The 21,617-nt window shown below is 36.0% G+C and overlaps 7 protein-coding genes across 7 annotated transcripts; 2 read left to right on the top strand and 5 right to left on the bottom strand.

The window, feature by feature from the left end:
* Positions 1 to 297: 297 nt before the first annotated feature.
* Positions 298 to 2,083, bottom strand: CLUP02_00093 (cytochrome P450; the record flags this gene model as incomplete). The annotated part of the gene is made up of 3 exons (XM_049279146.1): positions 298 to 469; positions 542 to 1,779; positions 1,853 to 2,083. The coding sequence occupies 3 exons, from the start codon at positions 2,081 to 2,083 to the stop codon at positions 298 to 300; spliced, it is 1,641 nt and encodes a 546-aa protein (XP_049135103.1).
* An 899-nt stretch (positions 2,084 to 2,982) lies between these two features.
* CLUP02_00094 (oxidoreductase) lies at positions 2,983 to 4,050 on the bottom strand (the record flags this gene model as incomplete). The annotated part of the gene is made up of 1 exon (XM_049279147.1): positions 2,983 to 4,050. One exon carries the CDS (start codon positions 4,048 to 4,050, stop codon positions 2,983 to 2,985), a length of 1,068 nt encoding a protein of 355 aa, XP_049135104.1.
* A 593-nt stretch (positions 4,051 to 4,643) lies between these two features.
* On the bottom strand, positions 4,644 to 5,446 carry CLUP02_00095 (uncharacterized protein; the record flags this gene model as incomplete). Its single annotated transcript, XM_049279148.1, has 2 exons — positions 4,644 to 4,997; positions 5,054 to 5,446. The coding sequence occupies 2 exons, from the start codon at positions 5,444 to 5,446 to the stop codon at positions 4,644 to 4,646; spliced, it is 747 nt and encodes a 248-aa protein (XP_049135105.1).
* Positions 5,447 to 7,185: 1,739 nt separating this feature from the next.
* On the top strand, positions 7,186 to 8,197 carry CLUP02_00096 (uncharacterized protein; the record flags this gene model as incomplete). Its single annotated transcript, XM_049279149.1, has 2 exons — positions 7,186 to 7,417; positions 7,533 to 8,197. The coding sequence occupies 2 exons, from the start codon at positions 7,186 to 7,188 to the stop codon at positions 8,195 to 8,197; spliced, it is 897 nt and encodes a 298-aa protein (XP_049135106.1).
* A 989-nt stretch (positions 8,198 to 9,186) lies between these two features.
* On the bottom strand, positions 9,187 to 9,672 carry CLUP02_00097 (uncharacterized protein; the record flags this gene model as incomplete). Its single annotated transcript, XM_049279150.1, has 5 exons — positions 9,187 to 9,198; positions 9,233 to 9,253; positions 9,316 to 9,384; positions 9,449 to 9,502; positions 9,643 to 9,672. 5 exons carry the CDS (start codon positions 9,670 to 9,672, stop codon positions 9,187 to 9,189), a joined length of 186 nt encoding a protein of 61 aa, XP_049135107.1.
* Positions 9,673 to 10,012: 340 nt separating this feature from the next.
* On the top strand, positions 10,013 to 11,443 carry CLUP02_00098 (riboflavin transporter MCH5; the record flags this gene model as incomplete). Its single annotated transcript, XM_049279151.1, has 1 exon — positions 10,013 to 11,443. The coding sequence occupies one exon, from the start codon at positions 10,013 to 10,015 to the stop codon at positions 11,441 to 11,443; it is 1,431 nt and encodes a 476-aa protein (XP_049135108.1).
* Positions 11,444 to 20,677: 9,234 nt separating this feature from the next.
* Positions 20,678 to 20,836, bottom strand: CLUP02_00099 (uncharacterized protein; the record flags this gene model as incomplete). Its single annotated transcript, XM_049279152.1, has 1 exon — positions 20,678 to 20,836. A coding segment is annotated over one exon (159 nt), but the record flags the coding sequence as incomplete, so codon positions are not given.
* Between the last annotated feature and the right edge of the window lie 781 nt (positions 20,837 to 21,617).

Raw genomic sequence — 21,617 nt, forward strand, 5'->3', positions numbered from 1 at the left:
AAGCGGCCGAATCCAACCAAAGACAACGACTAGTCCGCTACAAAGAGCAAGATTATCTAGCGAGCTTCTTAGTTTGAGATTCGGAGTAGTTGGACGAGAGCCACATCCATAGATCATGTAAGAAAACAGGAAGGCGCGGCTTAGAAAATGCTAGATACCAGGGACAATGAGGGTAAAACTACGCTATATTGATATCTTGTGCACGATTAAGTATGTCGAGTTCTGTAATCCATTCCTGTCCAAATACGCCAGTCAATCATGATATTCATTACCATCAAATCGCTGTCACCATCCTATCTATACAGTGCCTTTCCTGCGCTTCAGCTCGATCTTTGCGTCAACGGGAGGGACAACAGTGACGCCGACCCACTGGTGTTTGGGCCTCTCGGTCAGCGGCTTAACGTCATAATTGAGGAACAAGTTGGCAACTACCATCTTCAGCTCGTGGGCGACGAAGAAGCGGCCAGGGCTGCATATCGTTAGTTCTTAGACGATGGCGGCTATATAAGAGAGAGAGAGAGAGAGAGAGAGAACGACTTACCAAGCGTGTCGTCCGTGGCCGAATGGCAGATGAGCATCACTCGTTGTGACCATCCCAAGGTTCTTCAACCTAAGCCCCTCGTCCAAGTTGCGGTCAGACTGCGGTTTCGCCTCGTACTCCTCCCTCTTCCTGCTCGTCCGGAAGGCGTCGTACTCCCTCGCGTTGGGGTTCAGTTCGTCGTCGTGGTGGAGGCCTTCGAGGTTAACGGTGAGAAACGTGCCTCTTGGCAGATGCCACCCCTCTTGCTCGTTGGTGATGCCCTCCTTGGCAATAACCTTACGCTCCATCAGGGTACAGCTAAAGTTGCTGAGCCTTTGGCTTTCACGGATTGCGCTGTCAAGGCGATACAGCCGCGATAGTCCATTCTTTGTCCAGCTGCCGCCCTCCTCGCGAAGAACGCGTTCTGCCTCTTCCCGGATACCCTCGATGTAGCCCTTCGCTGGGTCGGAGCTCAACAAGTCTAGGACAATGCTGTGGCCGGTAATGACGGTCGTGTGGATCGCGGCGAACTGGATCGGCAACAGTCGCTTCGAAATAACGTAAGGGTCAAGTTCGAAGAATTTCTTCTCAGCCTTTGCCATGCGTATATCCCAGGTGATGAAGTCTTCGGGCGCAACCCAGCTCTCGTAGGCCGGATCCCCCGCCTCCTTCTTTGCCATATCGTCGAGTCGTTTCCTAATTACCGGTAGGCTGTGCTTCGAGGCTTTGCGCCAAAGCCACCAATTGGGTAATGCGATCAAGGGTCCGAGGATGGGCAGGATGGTCTGGGGAACCATGTGCAGCGCAAAACAGTTGAGAATGACCTGGTCGACGAACGAAACCATAGCCTTGCAGAACTCCTTGGTGCGGCATACGCCCTCTCCCACGAGCATGCGATTCGTCACGGGCGGCACGATCGTCAGCCAGGCGTCCCAGAGGTTAAAGGTCTTCCAGTCCTCGGTATTCGTGCCAAAGGCCTCGTCGACAGCGACGGAGACCTCTTCTTCAATCGCGGGAATCAGTGTGCTCAGGTGGCGGGCCAGACTCTTGTGGATTACCAGAGTATGCCACACATCATCGGCGTAAACCTTTCCAAGGAAGTTGTAGTCGCTGTAGAGGACATCGTTATGCGCTTCATGGGCGGAAACGACTGAGTCAGGGTACTCGAGGAGCCATTTCGTGAGGGACTGCGGGAGGATGATGTCGGGCGCTCTACTAGCGGCAGCGGGGACTACGAATGCGCGGTTCTGCTTGTTGTACTGCATTGTCGCATACAAAGTCAGTGTCTCTTCTGGCCTGACCAAGTCGCTCGCGCCGGGAATGATAGCATACCTTCTTATAGCCCTCAATGACCCAGTCTCGGTAGCGAAACATGTAGTAGTAGAAGTTCTTGAAGCGTGCGACGGTGCCCTTCCCATAGCCCACAACGGGAATGTTCTCTGGGTATGTGGGCTTCCATGTGTGATCGAGGATGAGCAAACCAACAAAGACGATAAAGAGGGAGCTGAAGACGCGCCCAGGCGTCAGCGACTCGGTGATTTGGGCGTGAAGACTGCCCGCCATGGTGACGTAGTGTACAGCAGAGCTATCGTTTTCTGAGCATCGTCGTCTCTAGCTTGCAGAGAAAAGGAACTGATATCAACCCAGAGTGTAGGAGTGAGACGGAGATGTGTGGGTGGAATTTCGGACCTTAACAACAGACCGCTCAGGAGTCGACGATTGGTAATGCTGGTTTGGGCTTTAGGTCATGACGCGCTGGCTGCATTGGCGGCTAGGCTAGAGCCTGTCATTTGGACGGGACTTGAGCTGCCGGCGGATACCTACAGCTCTACTTTAATCAGGTAGCTACATTTCTTTTTTCAGCTGCCTCCAATAGTCTCTGACAACGAACAACATCCCCCCTCCAAAGTTCCTTATTATGCCCCTCGCTGGGCACCGTTTGCTCCCCACAAGAGCTCTTGATTGGAACTTTGGGAGCATGTCTGTCGAATCCTGCCTGCTTAAGCGAGGCACGCTGTGACCTGTTTCAGGTACGTGCCGTCTCATCTTTGCTCTGGGTCGGGAGGTAACCTAACACGATGGCACCGGATTCACATGCAGATCATGTTAGTGCAGGTTCGTGGAGGGGTGGAATAGCATATGCAGGGTATCGCTTCCTCTTGTCTCGAACCTTGCTTAGAAAGGCTAGGTGTATCGGGGTGGTCTCCGCCATCGCACTCGTATTGGCCGTGTTTCTCAAGGGCAAAGAAGCGGAAAAGACATAAGGTCATCCTTCACACAAACCGAGAGCTGTTGAATATCGAACGAAAACGAGTTTATTTTACTCAATGCCTGTCTCCCGTGCAGCACAGGGGAGTCGTTGGTGAGCTTCTGAAGAATTGAGTTGGAAACTTCCAGCCCTCCATGGATTCTCCTTGAGAGCAGTGAAGGCCTTCATCATTTCTGCATGTGGCCATCCGTTGTCATCTCAATGAAAGCTTGCCCACCCTTCCGGCTGAGCCGGACGCCCAGCAGACTCGGCCGTAAACGCACTCGACAGCGTCAAACGAGCCTGTGTCAAATGTAACCCAAGTCTTTCCAGCATCAAGCGTGATGTCGGAGCCAGATGGTCCAACTGCGACAGCCACCCCACACAGCCCCGGGGCCCATGATGAGCCCGATCGGTATCCGCCCGGAAACACCTCCGACGCGGTCCAGGTCTCTCCGCCATCCTCGGACCATGCTGATGTATGGAGTGAACCATTGTCCACGTTGAAGTCGCCTCCAGTTGCAATGCCGTTTTGCGCGTCTCTGAATCGTACCGAGAACACCCCAGCCGAGGCACCACCCGCAATCGCACTGCTCGAGACATCCCACTCATAACCGTTTGCGCTCTGGAAGACCCTGCCGGGATCAATGCCACCCGATGCAAGATACCAACGACCCGCTGCGGTAGAGATGCAAGTCCCGCTGGCTGCGAATCCGAATTCGCCCTCTAAAGCAGAGGGCATGCCGCTGGGGTCCACGATGGTCCAGGTGTTACCCCCATCGAGCGTCTCAATCAATCGAAACTTGCCATCGACTGGGTCGCTCACGGCAATGCCCCTCTCATCGTCTTCAAATTCGACGCAGTTGAAAAACGCCGATGCCTCCTCATTGGCGAAACTCTGCGTCCAAGACTCTCCTCCATTCTTCGTGATGTAAATGCGCGAGTCCGCTCCTTCGCCAATAGATAGGATGATTGCCTTTTCGGCCGAGAAGGCCTGCACGTCACGGAACTGCAGGTCGGCGTCTTCGGTCGACAATTCGGGACCAACTGATTGCCACGAAGCACCGCCGTCGGTGGTGCGAAGAACCGTTCCTCCTGTACCAGACACCCAGGCTATTTGGTCCGACACAGGTGACAATCCTCGGAATTGTTGTTGACTGTTGACCGGTAGAATGTCCCATTTCAGAGTCAGGTTCATGTTCCGCTCATGGACACCTCGCGTCACTGCAAGAGGGGACGCGCTCGCGACAAGAGTTGAGATGAGTGCAAGAAGGCGCCTCATCATGGCAGTATAGAGTTGGGATTCATCAGTTTGATAGGGGTAAGAAGAGGGGATCGTTCAAGAGAATTGGGTCTGTACCTAAAGTGCGTATACTTGTCAAGGCGGGGTTCGGGTTGTTTTGTGGTATACCAGCCTCCTCATTTCGGTGATTGCCATCTCAACATCCTTTTTGCAGATCACTGACGACCTTCCAATTTGGGCCACATCGTCTGGCGATGTTTCTTCGTCCGGACCCACTCACCAGTGCCATGGTCCTGGGATCTGTCATCTTAGAAACACGATCGCTCGTGTCCTCGATGCACCTATTCCTAGCTTACAATGTGTGTCCAAAATTCTTGATTTGGGTGGTGCTTTGCAATTCTTTCTCATCGTTTTTTTCACTCATTGGCCTCGGCTAGATACTCAAGCATCAATGTGCAAGCTCCAGAAATGTGTGCGTAGTAAAAAATTCAACCACGGCCTTGTTGATTCTCAACTACCACAGTCACCCCTCAATTGATGGTAGGTATGTACACATGCACCAGATATCATCGAGTACCAAGTCCTTTCTGCTCTGTGAGAACTTTGGGAGGTTGTCGTCTGTCCAGCTTCCCTCACTTGCCTCCTGTAGTGAATTCGCCGTTCGCGATAGCGTCAGTGATCTCTTCGTCAGCGCTGAAGTAGACGTCTAGATCGCTGCGTTTCTCTAACAAGAGGTCAGCTACCATGCGGCCAAAAACGATCTCGCCAGCTTCCCCCAAGTGGGTTCTATCGGTGCTAGCCAGGTTATAGTACTGGGCGTTTTCCTCCCCTATGGCGCTGACATAGTCGGTACTCGCAAGGTTGAGATCAAGCCACCTAACGCTGCTGGCCTTTGCCGCTGCGATCGTTTTGCCCCTCCATTCAGCAAGATCTCGAACCACTTCGCCATCTTCGAAGCGACGGCGAGTAAGAGACGTGATGAAGATCTAGGCATGGTATTAGTCGCCAGATTTGGTACACTGCAAATGAAGTGCGAACCCACCGGAGTCGCCCCGGCGTCCTTGAGCTCGGTCGCGATATTAACCAGATTGGCCCTGAACTCATCCAAAGTAAGACTCTTCTGGTCATTGTGGCCAAACTGGATAGTGACAACTGGCTCGTAGTCTGCCCTAGTGTCGTTGATACCCTGCAAGAGTGAAGCCCAGCGGCCGTTTGACTTCCAGGAGACGGTGGTAGAACCACTTTTGCCCCTGTTCTCGCCCTTTGCAAAGTCTTTGAGGTAAGACAGGAAGCCGTCACCCCAACCTCCATTGACCGCCACGGTGGAATCGCCGATGAGAAAGAAAAACGGCGGCTTCTTGGCTCGAGCCACGGCCGACCCCATGGCCATCGTCGCCGCCAATGCGAGAATTGATGTAAAGACGGTGAATCTCATTACGCGAAGTTTGTAAGCTGGAAAGCTAGTGATGACGAAGAAATTGTGATTTTGTTGACGATGCCTGAATGCACTTGGTTCATCAAGCTTGATGACCTCTCGGAATTCTGAGAGTTCTTCGATCTGACTTTCGATATTTATAGCTTTGATAGCCCCCTCATACGTCTCTCATGAGCATACGACCTCTCATCTTTGAGGACTCCCATGATGGTCACGGACCATATGATGGCTGAGTCCACCAGTTGAGTCTCAACCTTTCGACCGAGACGACATGTCGAGCTGAACTGATGCCATCTCATGTACATTATTGCGCGTAGACGCGGGGCCCCATGGTGAACTTGCCGGCATATTTCGTTTTTCTCGGAGCAAAGGAAACTTTGGCGTCCACGATCAACGCATATCCGGGCAAAACATTCGTGCCAACCCTTTATTGCAGCATTTGTAACAAATTGGAGTTGCCCGCTCTTTGGAAGAGACACCCGCACAATCATTGCCCCGAAGTGGCATACATATATTGAACTACATCCCTGTAGATGCTGTCTTCGGGCTAATGCGGGTCGCTCCGTTCAACCATACCAGGTTCCTAGCCACCTAGTGTGGGTGTTTTCAGGTGAGCCGTAGTGATCGTCGTCTGCGTGTCCAGATCTGCCGGACTGACGGGGCAAGTCTGTCGGATTCCAGGACCAGGTTGGAAAAACAAATTTCACATTCCGGACGAGATGTCCGATACGTGCAGTTTATCCATGACGAGGTCCCTGGCCTGGAAGATTGTCTCCCAACAAAGCCACCTCCATGAACTGATATTCCACATTACAAAGATGAGATTGAGAGTTTTTCGTGGAATACACGACTGTCAATAATCTGAAGCGTGGATATAGTAAAGGTATGGAGCTTTGCTGCTTCGCCCTGCCGGCAAGCGAAAAGGTGAACTACGAAGCATTTGAGGGATTCATCCGTTTCTGGCTAGTCAGATTCACTCAAGCCAGGAAAATATTCACTACAATGATCTTCTCATCTGGAGAAGACATAGGAGTAGGTAGGTCGAGGTAACATACGTTCTTAGGCCACTATTCCACTGGGGACATGAACAATGGAGTAGGCCCAAGGCAGATACGAAGCGATGAAGACGTATTTTAACTGAAACCACATCTAATTAAACGCATCTGCCGTAAAGAGGTTTCACGAATAAGGATGAAAGAAAGATCAGGTTCGATCATCAAAGCATGGCGTCCTCGTGGCAGTAGGCTAGGACCAAGTCTAAAGTTACACCCGTGCTCCAACTGTCAGCGTGTCAGCGCGCAGGAATGAAAATTTCAGGATCAGCGTAACGCCTGTCCACTGCATTCTGATGGGTTTCACCAATACGCTAAACTTCTGAAAACGTGACTGTCATCCATCGGATTCCCACCTGGGCTCTTGGCGTGGAGATAGCTATACCTTAATCAGACTCAAACCCCTGTGTTAAGAAGCGTGCCCACATCTCAACATGCGGACTGCTCCGTCAAACCCGCACGAGGGGCATCAAAGGGATATCGAGCGGAGAAGTCTTAAGAATTGCCAGGGAAACATATTGAGTCTTGAGGTAATAGCCAGTAGTCCAGCTTGATTATTGTCTTCACCTTTTGCTTTCGCTCTTGATCATACACTTTTCAGTGTCGTCGCCTTTTATACCAGCCTGCCTGCATCTTACTCGCTCATTTGAGAACCGACTTGAGCCAATTCTCTTCTACCTTAGCAACATGAAGTTCGCGAATATCTTGGCAGTTACCGGTACAGCTGGTGCCTACACCGTCACCATCGTTGACAAATTCATGTACAAGAATATCGATCCTGTGGTTATACCCGGCCAGTATGCTAGCCACATGCACACATTTTTCGGTTCTGATGCTGTGACATTGAACACAACCACCTCCAAAGAGTTGCAAGCGGGCTGTGCCACAGCGGTCAACCCCAACGACTACTCGTCTTACTGTAAGTCAAGCTCTGTCAAAGAGATAATTCCTATCAAGATAGGAAAGTCTGCTTGTTAATCCGAAATTAGGGGTTCCTACCCTTTTTTACAAAAACGAAACCGCCACTGCCCCAGTTCCCATCAGTCGATTCAGTGCATACTACGTTGCAATCGAAAAGGCAGAAGTCGCCATTCCACAAGACTACAAGGCTGTCGTCGGCAACGCCTCCGCAAAGTCCGAAGCTGATACCGAGCCTCTAGCGGGCATCCAATGGTTCTGCGAGGGTGGCCCCAGCGCAGGGAAGGACGTCAATGGTTTTCCGTCCAAGACCTGCAACACCCATCTGCAGACGATCCTCCTGTTCCACGACTGTGTCAACCAAGAGACACTCGAATCCACATACTCTGGAACCCAACACTGGACCGCCACCAGCAAGCCTGCCAACCGCTGCCCTCTTGATATGAAGAGGATGCCCCAACTGCGCTTCAGCATCCGCTATGATCTTCGCGAGGCTTTGCCTGACGGCTGGGAGGGAACCGCCCCTCTGGAACTGGCTTGCGGCCCCGCCTATTGCACCCACGGCGACTTTATCAATGGATGGCTTCCTGAAGCTGCCGAGAACATGTTACTTGCAAATTCAAAGAGGGATTTTGCCGGTGTAGATGGTCCTGCAGGCAAATACAGTGCTGGATCTGTCTGCGGTGCTCAGAACGCCACGGACGCTGATCCGGAGAACGGCACTTCCGACTATCTGATCAGCAAGCAGATTCTCCAGAGGCTTATAGACCAGAAGGCTTGATCAAGTGGATTTTGTTGTATTTGTTTGGCTTGGTCAAGTTTTATTGTGTACGCTTGATAGCCGACTTTTCCTCATCAAACCTACGATCGTCCAAGACGACGAGAGGGAAGGTGGTTTTTGCCTCTAAATCTGCGAAGACCCCTTACATCTAACCAAAGTCGTCTTATAGACTATTAGATTGATTCCTGGGCCTCGTAAACTGATAGTGGCCTTAGTTGTGTATCCTTTTTCACTGCTCTTGTATTACTACTACAACATTACTGTCACGTAACAGGGATAGTAATCGCACCTCACAAAGTGCCCGTCACGTGCTGAATCACGTGTCTATCTCAGATATCGTGTATATAGACCTTTTCCTTTTGTCTATTTCCACTTTGATAGTTAAGCCACTTTTACCACACTCCGTATGCCCATTGCTGCGTGCCATAACTCGTGACAATTACTTACCTTACTTAAATCAATAATAATTGGGCCCATCCCCATTCCATGCCCGAACACAGCTTTTGCGAAGATGCTGCATAATGTATCACCTATGCAAACCTATGATTGAACTCAAAACGCAGATCCTTATGCGAACTGTAGCGGTCAAGTGTCTTGGAATTGGAAGGCCGGATTTGACTTGGTTGCGTTGAGTGAAGGGGTGGTCTTATATTCACTGTGTTTGTTGTGTACAGCCATTCAGTACATAGTTTGTAGATCATTTATCTGGTACAGTATGGCTCACCAAGCTTTACAGAGTTAGGCACCCGATAGACCACGACCTACGTCCTAGGGTGCTGTACCTATGCGGTGGCTTCACCACAATCAACCGAAAAATGCGTAAACGAACCTTGTCATCGGAAGGAAAAGGCACGATTTCATTCCGAGAGTCTCTACCTCAAGTGTTTATGCAAGTTTGCCCTACACGGTTTAGTGAGGACAGTACTTGATTTCTGGGAGAATCATAAATTACATGGAATAGTTTGTCTACCTCAATCGGCCGAGTCGCTTCACTTGAGACCCTACGGGTGTCACCACTCATTCGGAAACTCTCACCTTAAGCCCGATAAACTGAGCCTATTCGAGGTCAAGTGTCTAGATTGAGTAATAATTACCCGGGAAGAGAGACAGCGGTCAACGGTGGAGAGCGGCGGAGAACGGTCGCCAGGGTCGATCCCTCCAAGCAAGGGCTGCTGAGCTGCTAAACCCTGCTGCGCATTAGTTGTCTTTTCCTTTCTTGTCTTTTTTTTTTCTATCTCTAAATGAGCAAACCCACACTTGATCAGAGTTGCCTTCAATTATTCTCATGTCTATGGGAATCTTCGCCTTGTGAAATATTCAAAGGATTGTTTCTCAAAAAGGTGAGCATAAGTTGAGCAGGGGGCCATGGGGTCGGGCCCTGATCAGATGCGCTGTTGGTCTATGGTATCGGGTATCGTCCTTGTTTTAGCTAGGTACGTCGTTACGACAGCACTGATGAGCGAGGTATTAGCCATCTTCGGCCTTAGTGCTAGATTGGCGACGTACTAAAGTGCTCAACTGTTAATCCAAAGCAGAGAAAGATATTTCCCAGTAACCAGATGGGGCCAAAAGGGCGCAACACGTGCATGTGGATCCAAGTATTTTCTTGCTAGCATAGAACTCGAAAATGGATTTTGAGTCAAACATATCTTCTTTCATTAACAGTGCCTCAACTTTGTCTACTCACCACCACTGCAATAGAGGAGACTGGCCTTCTTCAACGGCTCCGTTAACAAAAGCCCAGCCAATTCGAGGCAAAGAAGTGGTGCATTGAATATTCGCCTTTACGTGCAATTGACAGGACCTGCACGGAAGATGTCGCAAACGGCTGTAAAAACATCGTCCATACAGTTGAGAAACATTCACGGCCCTATAGCATCTTCACCATCTACAGACTTTCACGACGACGGAGAGAGATCAAGGTCAAGAGAGAGATCCTTCTATGTTGAACGTGATGCCGCAAGTCTCAACGAATTGACCTTTCCTGAGGGCGGCTGGCAGGCGTGGCTGGTGGTCTTTGGATCATTTTGTGCAATGCTTTCGGTTTTCGGCCTCATCAACTCGGCTGCCGTCTTTGAGTCATACTTCTCTGAAAACCAACTCGCTGATCATTCTTCATCCGAAATTGGATGGATATTCAGCCTGTACCTTTTTATTGTCTTCTTTATTGGCATTCAAGTTGGTCCCCTATTTGACCAGTATGGTCCCCGCGGCCTCGTTGTCGCTGGTGGCCTTTGCATGTCTGCAAGCCTTCTCTTATTGAGCTTATGCAAAGGTTTGCCCCTTCTCACGGCTAAACTCGTCATTTTTCCTAACGGGTGTCACACAGAGTACTATCAAATCCTTCTGGCGTACTCGATTCTAGGTGGCTTGGGTGGTGCTCTGCTAAACTCACCCTCTTATGGTGCTATTGCTCACTTCTTTGACTCGCGCCGAGGCTTTGCCACGGGCATAGCAGCCACAGCTGGTTCTATAGGTGGAATAGTGTATCCCATCTTGCTTCAGAACCTGTTTCCGACTCTGGGGTTTGGTCCGACAGCACGGATTCTTGGCTTCATTCTCCTAGGACTCACAGTACCCGCAACTCTCTTTATTCGTTCTCGGCTGCCAAAGAAGGAAGGACCCGGATCCATCTGGCCTGACTTCACCGTCTTCAAAAATCTCAAGTTTACCCTATCGGCAGTCGGGATCTTCTTCATGGAATGGGGTCTCTTCGTTCCCATAACCTACATTATCTCCTATGCCGCGACTCTGCCCGGCAGCAACGTTCATTCGTATACAATTCTCTCCATCCTCAACGCAACATCAGCAGTGGGGAGGTTTTTGCCGGGCTTAGCTGCAGACAAGTACGGAAGATTCAACGTCATTCTCATCACCATCGCCCTGTGCTTCATCACAGTTCTCGGTCTTTGGCTGCCCTCGGGCAACTCTCAACCAATGCTCTTAGCTTTTGTGGCTATATTCGGTTTCGCAAGCGGAAGTAACCTGGGCCTGGTCCCGGTCTGTCTAGGCCAATTATGTGACGCGAGGGAATATGGGCGGTATTTGTCTACGGCGATGATGATGGCCAGCTTCGGCACTCTGAGCAGTTTGCCAATTGCTGGTGCCATCCTCGAGGCAAAGGAAGGAGGTCAGAATTGGAAGGGCCTGATCTTGTTTTCCGGTGTCTCTTACTTTCTTGCTTTCATTTGCTACGCCGCGGTCAGGGTGTTTGCCGTGGGGTGGAAAACCTCAGCAAGGTTTTAAGAGAGCAGTCAATATTAATAGCAATATCCTTATCGTAATAGCTTTAACTATCTATAGCCTTACCGCACGTTACGTAACCTTAGTTATATAATTACTAAAGCCTATTTTACTTATACTTTTTATATTAAAACGAGCTTTATACTTATTTTTTATTTTTAATAAATAACCGTTCTCTTTATATATATTAATACTCCTATAATAACTTTATAATAATTATAAACTTAGTTTTAATTTAGACCCCTATATTTTTATTAAAAAGTTACCTTTTAGGGATTACGGTTTATTATATCTTTTTTTATAATATTATTTAACTCTTATTACGTCCGTTAATCTTATTTTTAAATAAACTAATATTTTTTAAAAAAACTACTAATATTCTTAAATAAAAGCTTAATTATTAATAAAATTAACCTAAGTAATACCTCGTTTTATAAATTAAAGCCTAGTTAAAAAACGTTTAGGACTTATTAAACCTAAACGACCTTATTTTTTTATTAAATTTATTACTTTTTATTAAGTTTATTCTTTTAATTAAGGAGTATATTAAAATATAAAATACTATTTAAAATTAAATATTTAAAACGGCCTTAACTAAATACTAATAAAAACTCGAGGAGTTTATTTAATAATAGATTAAATAATTAAAAAGTAAGACTATAGTCGAACCTTTTATTAAAAACGCTTAAATTAAGTAACTAGTTACTTAAATTAAATAACTAATTATTTTAATAAAACTAAAGACCGTAATAATAAATTAAGTACGTTTTATTAAAAAATACGCCTCTTTTATTTAGTAAACCGTATTTAAAATAATTTCTTACTTATAAAAAAAAAGATCGTATAAATTAATAAATTACTAAATTTCTCCTATAATTACTTAAAAAATCTTAAAAAACGTAAAAAAAGAGCTTATTAATTCTTTAAACTATTCCCTTTATATTATAATCTAGGTTCTTAAGTAAAAGTACGGACTAAATAACTTTAATTTATTTATAATTATAAAAAAAGAATTTAATATAATTATAAATAAAGCGAACTTTAGTATTAGCTTATTAACTTAGATTAAAAACTTTTTTTTAGCTTATTATTAAGTAATATAGCTTAAGCTATTTAAAATCTAGGGGACCCTCGTTTTAAAAACCTTTTTTTATATAACTATACGTTATTTTACTTTAAACTAATCTAATTAAAAGCTTATTAAAATTATTAAATTAGAATAAAAAAAGGAAGCGATCCCTAATATAAAGTATTATACTAAGATTTTTAATAACTTTTTATATAAAGAGGCAGTATATAATAAGAATTATAAACGAACCCCTATAATATTTATAATATTAATAAGTTACTTAGATTCCCTTAAGTAAAATAAAGCGACTCTTAACTTATTTATTAACTACTCTTATAAAGGGATTTATTATTAAAAACTAATAGACTATATAAAAATAGAGCTTATTTTAATAAGTAAAACGAAGTTAAAATATATTTAACTAAGTAGCAACGATATTTAAAAAATAATTTCTTATTTAAACTAAAAAAAGTATACTAACTTTTATACTAACCTTACTTAAAAAAGTTAAATTTATATAAAACCCTCTTTTAAATAGAGTAATAATAACTAAGGTTATTTTAAAAAAATAACTAAAACTAGTAAGCTAAGTAATAAAAAGAACTCTAAGGGAACTTACTCTTTAAATATTATAACTATAATTATTAACGTTAGTCTACTTTCTAAGCTAAGTATAAAAAAAAAATAGTAATTTTACTATTTTCTCTATTCCCTTTATTGATTTATACCTCCTTTTTAAAAATATAATTATAAATAACTATAATACTATATACTTTATTAATAACTAATCGCTTTTAAAATCGGATTTTATTTAATAAAATAATAACTTAGAGAATATAGATTTTAAAACGGCTTTTTATCTTATTATTACTAAGAGAATGAGGATTATATATAATATTTTTATAAAACTAAAAGGGCTTAAAATAAAGTACTTTACTCTTTATAATATCGGTTTTATTAAGAACTTTTATATAAACGTTATATTAAAAATACTCTTCTAAAAAACTAATATTTAGTACTTAGGTTTTAATTACACCCTTTAGTTTAGAAACAAATCTAAAAACGTTATTATTAAATAGCTTAAGAAAAAGGTTAATTTAGTTTTTTTAAAATATAAGCCCTATTTATCTTATTTTTTATTTAAAAATTAGTCTTTACTTATTAATATAATTTTAATATATAGCGCTTAGTACTTACGTTCTTTATATTAATTAAAGAATAACTAATCGGATATAGCCTAGCTTTAATACTTTAGATCTAAATATCTCGTACTAATAATACTTAAAAAGCTCGTCCTAGCTATTTAAGAAATAAAAATAAAAAAACTAAGCTATTTAAAATACTAATATTATATAACTATTTATATAAAATAAGTTATTTTATAACGTATTTTAAAACGAAGAATAACCTAACCTTATTATAAAATCTTATAGGACCTCTTTAACTACTTATTAATTTATAAACGAAGTAAGTAGCTAATATTAATTAAAAACGAGTATTTAAGTAAGATTTTTATTTTTTTATAAATTACGAAGACTTATAATATAGTATTTAGGGTTTTATATTTTTTTAAATAATAAGTACGTATATAAAAGGGCGTAGCCGTTTATAAAATTTAATAAAATATAGAACGTATAATAATCGTAATTAATAACGAAACTTATTTTTAAATATAAGTATAGGAGCTAAAAGTAGACTTAAAAACTATTTTTTTATATATAAAAAAACTAAATAGAGGAGGGGAATAAGTAAGCTAAGAAATTATTAATAAAACGATTAATATAATATTAATAACTAGCTTATTAAACGAACTCTAAGTAGAAGCTATATTAGTTATAGCTTATTTATATAATATTAACCCTAAGTAATATACTAACTAGCTATTATTAATTTAAATTAAAAAAGTATAGTTCGCTTATTATTTTAAGTAGTAATGATTAATAAATATACTAAAACTTATTTATAATTTATATCCTTATTAAGAGTAAACGTACGTATATAGTTATAGAGCGTATTTTTTTTAAAAAGGACTATAAAAAGAGAATTAATAAGAAACGTTTTAAAATAAAATAGAGAGGATATATTAAGTACTTTATAAGTTACGTACTAAACGTTTATAACTTATATAAGATTTAAATCCCCTTATTTTTAGAAGTTATTATTACTTAAAATATAATATTTAATAAAATAGCTTTTTATTTAAAAAATAATATTAAAACTATAATTCGTTTACTCAAATTAAAAGCTATAATAAATAAGATTTAATAACTATTTATAATAATGAAACTTAAGCTCTAATTACTTAAAATTATAAATAAGGAGGAGGCTATATTAATTAATAATAAAAAGTAACTATTATTATTTATATTTATTTTATAAAAAGCGAATAAAGTTATAAAAAAGCTTAGTTCGTTTCTAAATAAATAAAATAAGTAATTACTTACTCCTAAACTAATTTTAAATTTTAAAAACCCGGGGTTAAATACGAATTTTACTTAACTAATTGAAGTTATAAATAAGGCCGTAAGGGAAGTTAATCTTTTTATTAAGAAAATTAAAAATATAATATATATATAAATATAAATAAAGACTTTTTAAAGCTCTTATAAAAAGGATCTTTTTACTTAACTAAACCTTAATAAACCTTTTTAATAAGTAAGCTTATATTAAAAAATAAAAGTAATAAATAACCTAGCTAGCGACTTTAATATAGCTAATATATATAGCTAAAAAAAGGACGGGTATATTAAATAAAATTAAAAATTAAAAACTAATTACTAAAAGTATTTATTTAAAACCCGAGTCGATAAGAGCGACTTAGGTAGTACTTTTTTTATACTTAAATAAAAAAAAACTAGGATTTTTTTTTTAATATATATATACTTAATTAATAAAAAGCGGTTAATAAGGTAACTTAGGGGTATTAAATACTATATTACTATATTTATATTATAATTAGTAAAACGAAGTACGTTTTACTAACCGTAGTCTAATCTAACTAAATCTATATAAATTAAATAATTACCCTTCTAAAAAAATAAAACAAATATTTTTAAAATACTAGAACTTTTAAGAAGTTAATTTGTAGAGGTAGTATAGTTAAAAATCTAGAAACTAAAAAATAAATACTTAAAAAGTAGTTAGTAAGGTGTCGGTTACCTCTAAGCTAATACTCTTTAAATAAGTATTTAATTATAAACTAAATAGCGATAATTATTTTAATTATTATAAAGTAAAAATCTGCGTTAAGGGGGACTTTTAAGTATAATACTCCCTAAAAAAGACCTACGTAATAACGCTAATTACTAAGACGTTTAGGGTAGTTATAGCTATTACTACCTAATTCGATTTAAAAGTTTATTAATATAATATTATAAATACCTTTCTAAACGTAATTAAAAAGCTTAGTAACTATTACGGCTAGCTAGTCGTAATAAGTATATTAATAAAAGTTAAGGCTACGAGTACTAAGTAAATAGTATTATAATTATAAATAGCTTCCCTAAAGCTATATTTATAAATTATAAAGTAAATAAGGCTTCGGTAATTAATTATAGTCTTATTAAAAGGGGGTTTTAATAAAAATAGCTAAAAACGATTATAAGATCTAATACTAAGTTAATTATGAAAAAAGCTATAAGAAGTCTATCCTTAAGCCCGGTTTAAGTCCGTATTATATATAAGTCCGTTTATAAATATATTTTTTATTAATAATTACTCTTATTCGTTAAGTAATTACTTAGTAAATATTAATAAGCGATTACTTAGAGTAATTATAGTAATTACTTTATTATATAATTACTACTTCTTATTTATATATAACTTATTTATAGTTCTTTTATTCCGTAAGAGTTACTTTATATTCTCGTATTTATATATATATAGTATACTATAGCTACTATAAGCCTACGGGGCAGGCCCTAGTCTTAGTTATATATATTAAGTCGTAATATTAAATCTCCTTTTTAAAGGTCTTATCCTTATAAACCTATAAATAAGTCGTTATAGCCTAAGTTAGGGCTTATTAAGTAATTTTTTTAAAAATATTAAGATATTTATTAAATCTTCGATATATTATTAACTAAAGCTTATTTTTAAAATTAAAGAGCGAGGATTCGAGATTAAAATACTTTATTTACTTTATTATTTATTAGGGCGAAAGTATAAAATACTAAAGGGTAAATTAAAATATTATAAATATATACGTCATAGTCGTTCTTACGACGCGATTATTAATACTATATATAATTGTAAATTTCTTTTTCTTTTATTAGTATTTTCTATATTAATTATATTTATAATAGATCGTCTTTTATTTAAAATGAAAAAGTTAGAATATAAAAAAGAAATAAAAAAGCTTCTTTTTTAAAAATAAATAAAGGCTTTATATTATATATAAATTAAAATAAATTAATCTTTATTAAAGTTAGATCGTTTTTAAAAAAAAAAGGATAGTATTTAAAAAAGAAAAAGCAATTCTTAATCTTTTTAATATTATTAACAAGGATAAGTTAGCTACTATACGAGAAGTATAGTTTAGTAATATTTTTAAAATAATTAACTAGGATATTATAATAACTAGGAGTTCTAATTTTAATTTCAATTTTAGTATTTTAAAAAGGATTTTTAAGAATTTTAGAGGTTTATAATAAGTTCTTATATATTTTCTTTATATTTATAGTTTTTCTATTTAATTAAGAATTCCCGTATTTTATTCTTAATTCTATAGTTGATAATCCGTTCGACTTCGTACTTTAATTAGTTTAGTTTAATAATAATATAACTTTTTATATATAAACCTCTTAATATAAGTTCGAATAATAAGATATAAAAAATAAGATAGTATCGTATTGTATTTAATAATCTTAATTTATAATTAACTAATAAAACTTTTTTAATAATTTCGAAAGGTCTAAGTTTTTTATAATCTAATTTATCGCTTAGTTATTTCGTTTTAATATTATAGTAAAGGAAATAAATACTATTCCCCTTTTTTAAAAATAGTCCTCTAATTTTTAATTTATCCACGTTCTTTTTTATATATTATTATATAAACTCGAGGTTTAATAAAGCTTATTTATAAATCTCTTTAAGTTTACTTATACTTACTATAGCTTTTAAAGCTTATAATCCTTATTATATTTCTTTATATACTATTAGTTAGAATCCGTAATTAAGATAAAACGGAGATTTTTTTATACTTTTACTAACTATATTATTATATACGAACTAGGCTATTAATAAAAATACTATCTAATTATCCTAGTTATAGTTTATATAATAATAAAGGTATATTTCGAGGATTTAATTAATCCTTTCTATTTATCTATTAGTTTATAAATAAAATAATATCGATAGTTTATAGTTTATACTAAGTTACGAAATTAGGGATTTTTAAAACTTTAAAGTAAATAGCTTATTTTTATTAAAAATGATTTCTTTTAGTAAACTATAGTTCGAAAATATAATCTTAGTAAATACGTATACTAAGTCTTTTATAATATTTAATTCTTTATAGGGAATAAAATATATAAACTTAGTAAGTCGATCGACTATAACTAGGATATTATTATACTCTATTTTAATAAATAGTTCTCTAAACTTTAGTAATTTAATAATAAAGTCTTATATAATTAATTACTATACTTTTATTAGTAATTATAATAATTATAGCTTATTATAAGGCTTATATAAGCTATTTTTATTTTTTTATAAGTCGCGTAGTCCTTAATTACTTTTATAATTTTAATATATATAGCGGATTTATTATAATATTAGTAAATCCGTTTTTATATTTTAGTAATTCCTTAGTAGCTATATATTAATATATTATAAAATTTTATAATAAGCTTAGGAGTTATTTTTTTAATTAAGCTAGTATTAATTTTTTTAACTATTATAAAAAGCTTCGTAATTAGTATAAAACTACCGTCCTTTTCTTATTTAAAAATAACTCATATTTCTTTAAGGACCGCGACTTTATAATTAGGTCTTTTATTAAGAGCGTCTATCCTACTATTTTCTAAACCCTTTTAATAAATAATTTAAAAGTTAAATTTAAATAGGAATTCGCTCTATCTAACTTATTATTTATTTAAATTCTTATTTATTATAAAATTTACGAGATTTTTATAATTTATATAAACTATAACTTTATACTTAGTTCTAGATAACTATAGCCTCTATTCTTAAAATACTTTAATAATAGCTATAAGTTCTTTATTATAAATTTATTAATTTAATTTTACTCTATAAAATACTTTAAAATAGAAGTAATATAAATAAAGCTTTTTTTACTTATCTCGTTATCCTAAGACCGCTTTTATAATAAAGTTTAAAGCGTTAGTCTTAATTTTAAAAAGTTTTTAGGGGTTTAGGATTATAATAACTAGTTTAGAAATAACTATATTCTTAACCTTAACGAATACTTTTTTATACTTAGGATTTTAAATAAATAGGGTATCTTTTTATATTAAGTTATTAAAAAGTCTAATTATGTTAATATAGTTTTTAAAAAATTATTAATAAAATTAACGAATTTTAAGAATCCTTATACGTTCTTAATGTTTTATAATATAAGCTAGTCCCTCCCCCTAACGGAGTAATCTGCCGGGGCCGTACTATATATTACGTATTAAAAAAAACTAAGTATAATACGCTCTATACTTAATTACTAACTAAAATAGTAGTTAACTAACTTAACTATTATCTCCCTTTTATTAATAGCTCTTAACCTTCTATTACCCGCTTATAGGGCGAGCTTTATTTATTTTAATATACATAGGACTTCTTAATATTAATTTACGTAAGTAGCTAGGTTTAGTATAATCTATTTTTTTATATAAATATTATTATTACCCAGGGGGTCTTATAAGAGCTATTTAAAGCGCTAGTTTATTATCTTAACCCTATATACCTCCGGCCCGTTTATTATAATTATTATAACTAAGCTAATATCGATATATTAAATTTTAATATCTGTATTAGCCTAGCTATTTATAGCGTTTATATTATTACCTAGCTAAATTCCGTATTATTAAAAAGTACTTTACTAATCCTCGGGTATATTTACGTTAATTATAATAGTTATAGCGTCGAGCTAGCTAAAGAGGGCGCCTAGCCCGAGAGGGGTAGACTTATTAACGGGTATTTTTAGTTCTAGCTTATTAATTATTAATTATATACTAGGAATAGAGTTTGTTCTTATTAAGGTAGTAGTTTATATATTAATAGGTTTATTTAGTAAATTTATTTAGTAGATTTATTTAGTAGATTTATTTAGTAGATTTATTTAATAAATTTACTTAGTAAATTTATTTAGTTTAAATAGAGAGTAGCTTTAGGTAATATTAAAAATAATAAGGATAAAAAAGATCTTTACGAGCTTTAATACGAAGAATAATAAATATTAGCCTATTTAGCCCTTTTTTAAAAAACCTCTATATTATTATTAAAGTTTAGAACCTCTACGGTTAAGGGCCGCCTCTAACTATTATAACTAACTATTATAGCTAATTATTATAGCTAACTTCTATTATTAACCTTTTTAACTAGCGCCGCTACTAAAGAGGGTAGCTTACCTATCCCTAATTAAATAATAGTTTTTATATCGAAATTACTATATTACGTTAAGCGCGTACTTAAGATATATTATGCGTATTATATAATTAAAAAGTATGCTATATTGTATAATTTTCTTTAAAAGCGTAATCCTATTAAGGTTAACTTTTTATGCTTATAAAGTTAGAAAAAAACCACTATATAAGCTAGTCCCTAATTATTTTTATTTTTAATATTTATATATAGATTTATCTTAATATAATAATATATTTAAAAAAGTTTACTTTTTATATATAGAACTCGTATTTAGAGGATTCGGTATATAGCTTAGTATTTTAGAGCTTTTAAAATACTATATAAATATACTTTTTATATATTTTAAAGTTAAAAAATCTTTTTTTATTAATATAGATAATAATAAAAATATCGACGTACTCCCGGAGTACGTAATTAACTATTATTTAAAAAGTTATTAAAGTATTAATAAGTCCGAAAAGTATAATAAAGTATTTAAAAAGTCCTCTACGAGTTCGGAATACCGTCTTTTATTCGTTTCCTTTTTTAATTTGAATTTAGTTAAATACTTTTTTAAAATTTATAATAATAAATTAATTAGCTTTATAAAATAGATCTCTAAACTTAGTAATAAGTAATAAGAAATAGTAATTCTTTTTTATAATTTCGTTAAGTTTTTTATAATTAATAATAAGTCTTAATTTTTTACCCTTTTTTAATATAAAAAATAAAGGGAATTCAGTAAGAGAATTTAATAATTAAATACATCCTTTCTTAAGTTTTTTATTAATATATTTATTAAAATACTCTTATTCTTTTTAATTTATTAAATATATTAAATAAAACCTAAATTATATCCCTTTTTTAAGTTCGATTTTTATATTTTAATTACTATATTTTAATAATCCTATTTCTTTAGGTTTTATAAATAGTTTTATATATATCTAGTACTCCTTAAGTATAATTTAGAGTTATTACGATTTTTAATTATTAATATTAGTTATAAACTTCTTAAAGCTTTTTACTATTTTAATAAAAGTTATATATTGTATTTATTTTCGTTCTTTAGGAGTTCTTAAAAATCCGTTTAAGCCTTTTTTTTTTTAAATCGTTTAGTAACTAGATTTTTTTACAAGATCTAGTTAATAATCTAATCTATTTATAAGTTATATGTTTATAATTATAAGAGTCCTAGGATAACGTTAATATTTCTAATTTTTATAATATTATGTTATAATTGTTCTTATTAATTATTAATATATATTAAGAAGTATACGGTCTCTTAATTAATATATTTATAATTATAATTAACTCGTTTTCTTTTTATTATTTATAATTAGTATAATTTATCTTTATATACCTATAATAAGTTAAGTTTATTTATTATTTTTAATAAAATATAAGTTTCTTATATGCTGTTATTAATAATAGTATCTAATCTTCGTTTATAAATATTAAAGTTAACTTATAAATATACGTCGTTACGTTATATAGTTATGTATAAAAACTTCTTTTTTATTTTCGTTTCTCGTT

The sequence above is a fragment of the Colletotrichum lupini genome, chromosome 1 (assembly GCF_023278565.1).
Source record: "Colletotrichum lupini chromosome 1, complete sequence".
In the NCBI taxonomy this organism is placed as follows: Eukaryota; Fungi; Ascomycota; class Sordariomycetes; order Glomerellales; family Glomerellaceae; genus Colletotrichum; species Colletotrichum lupini.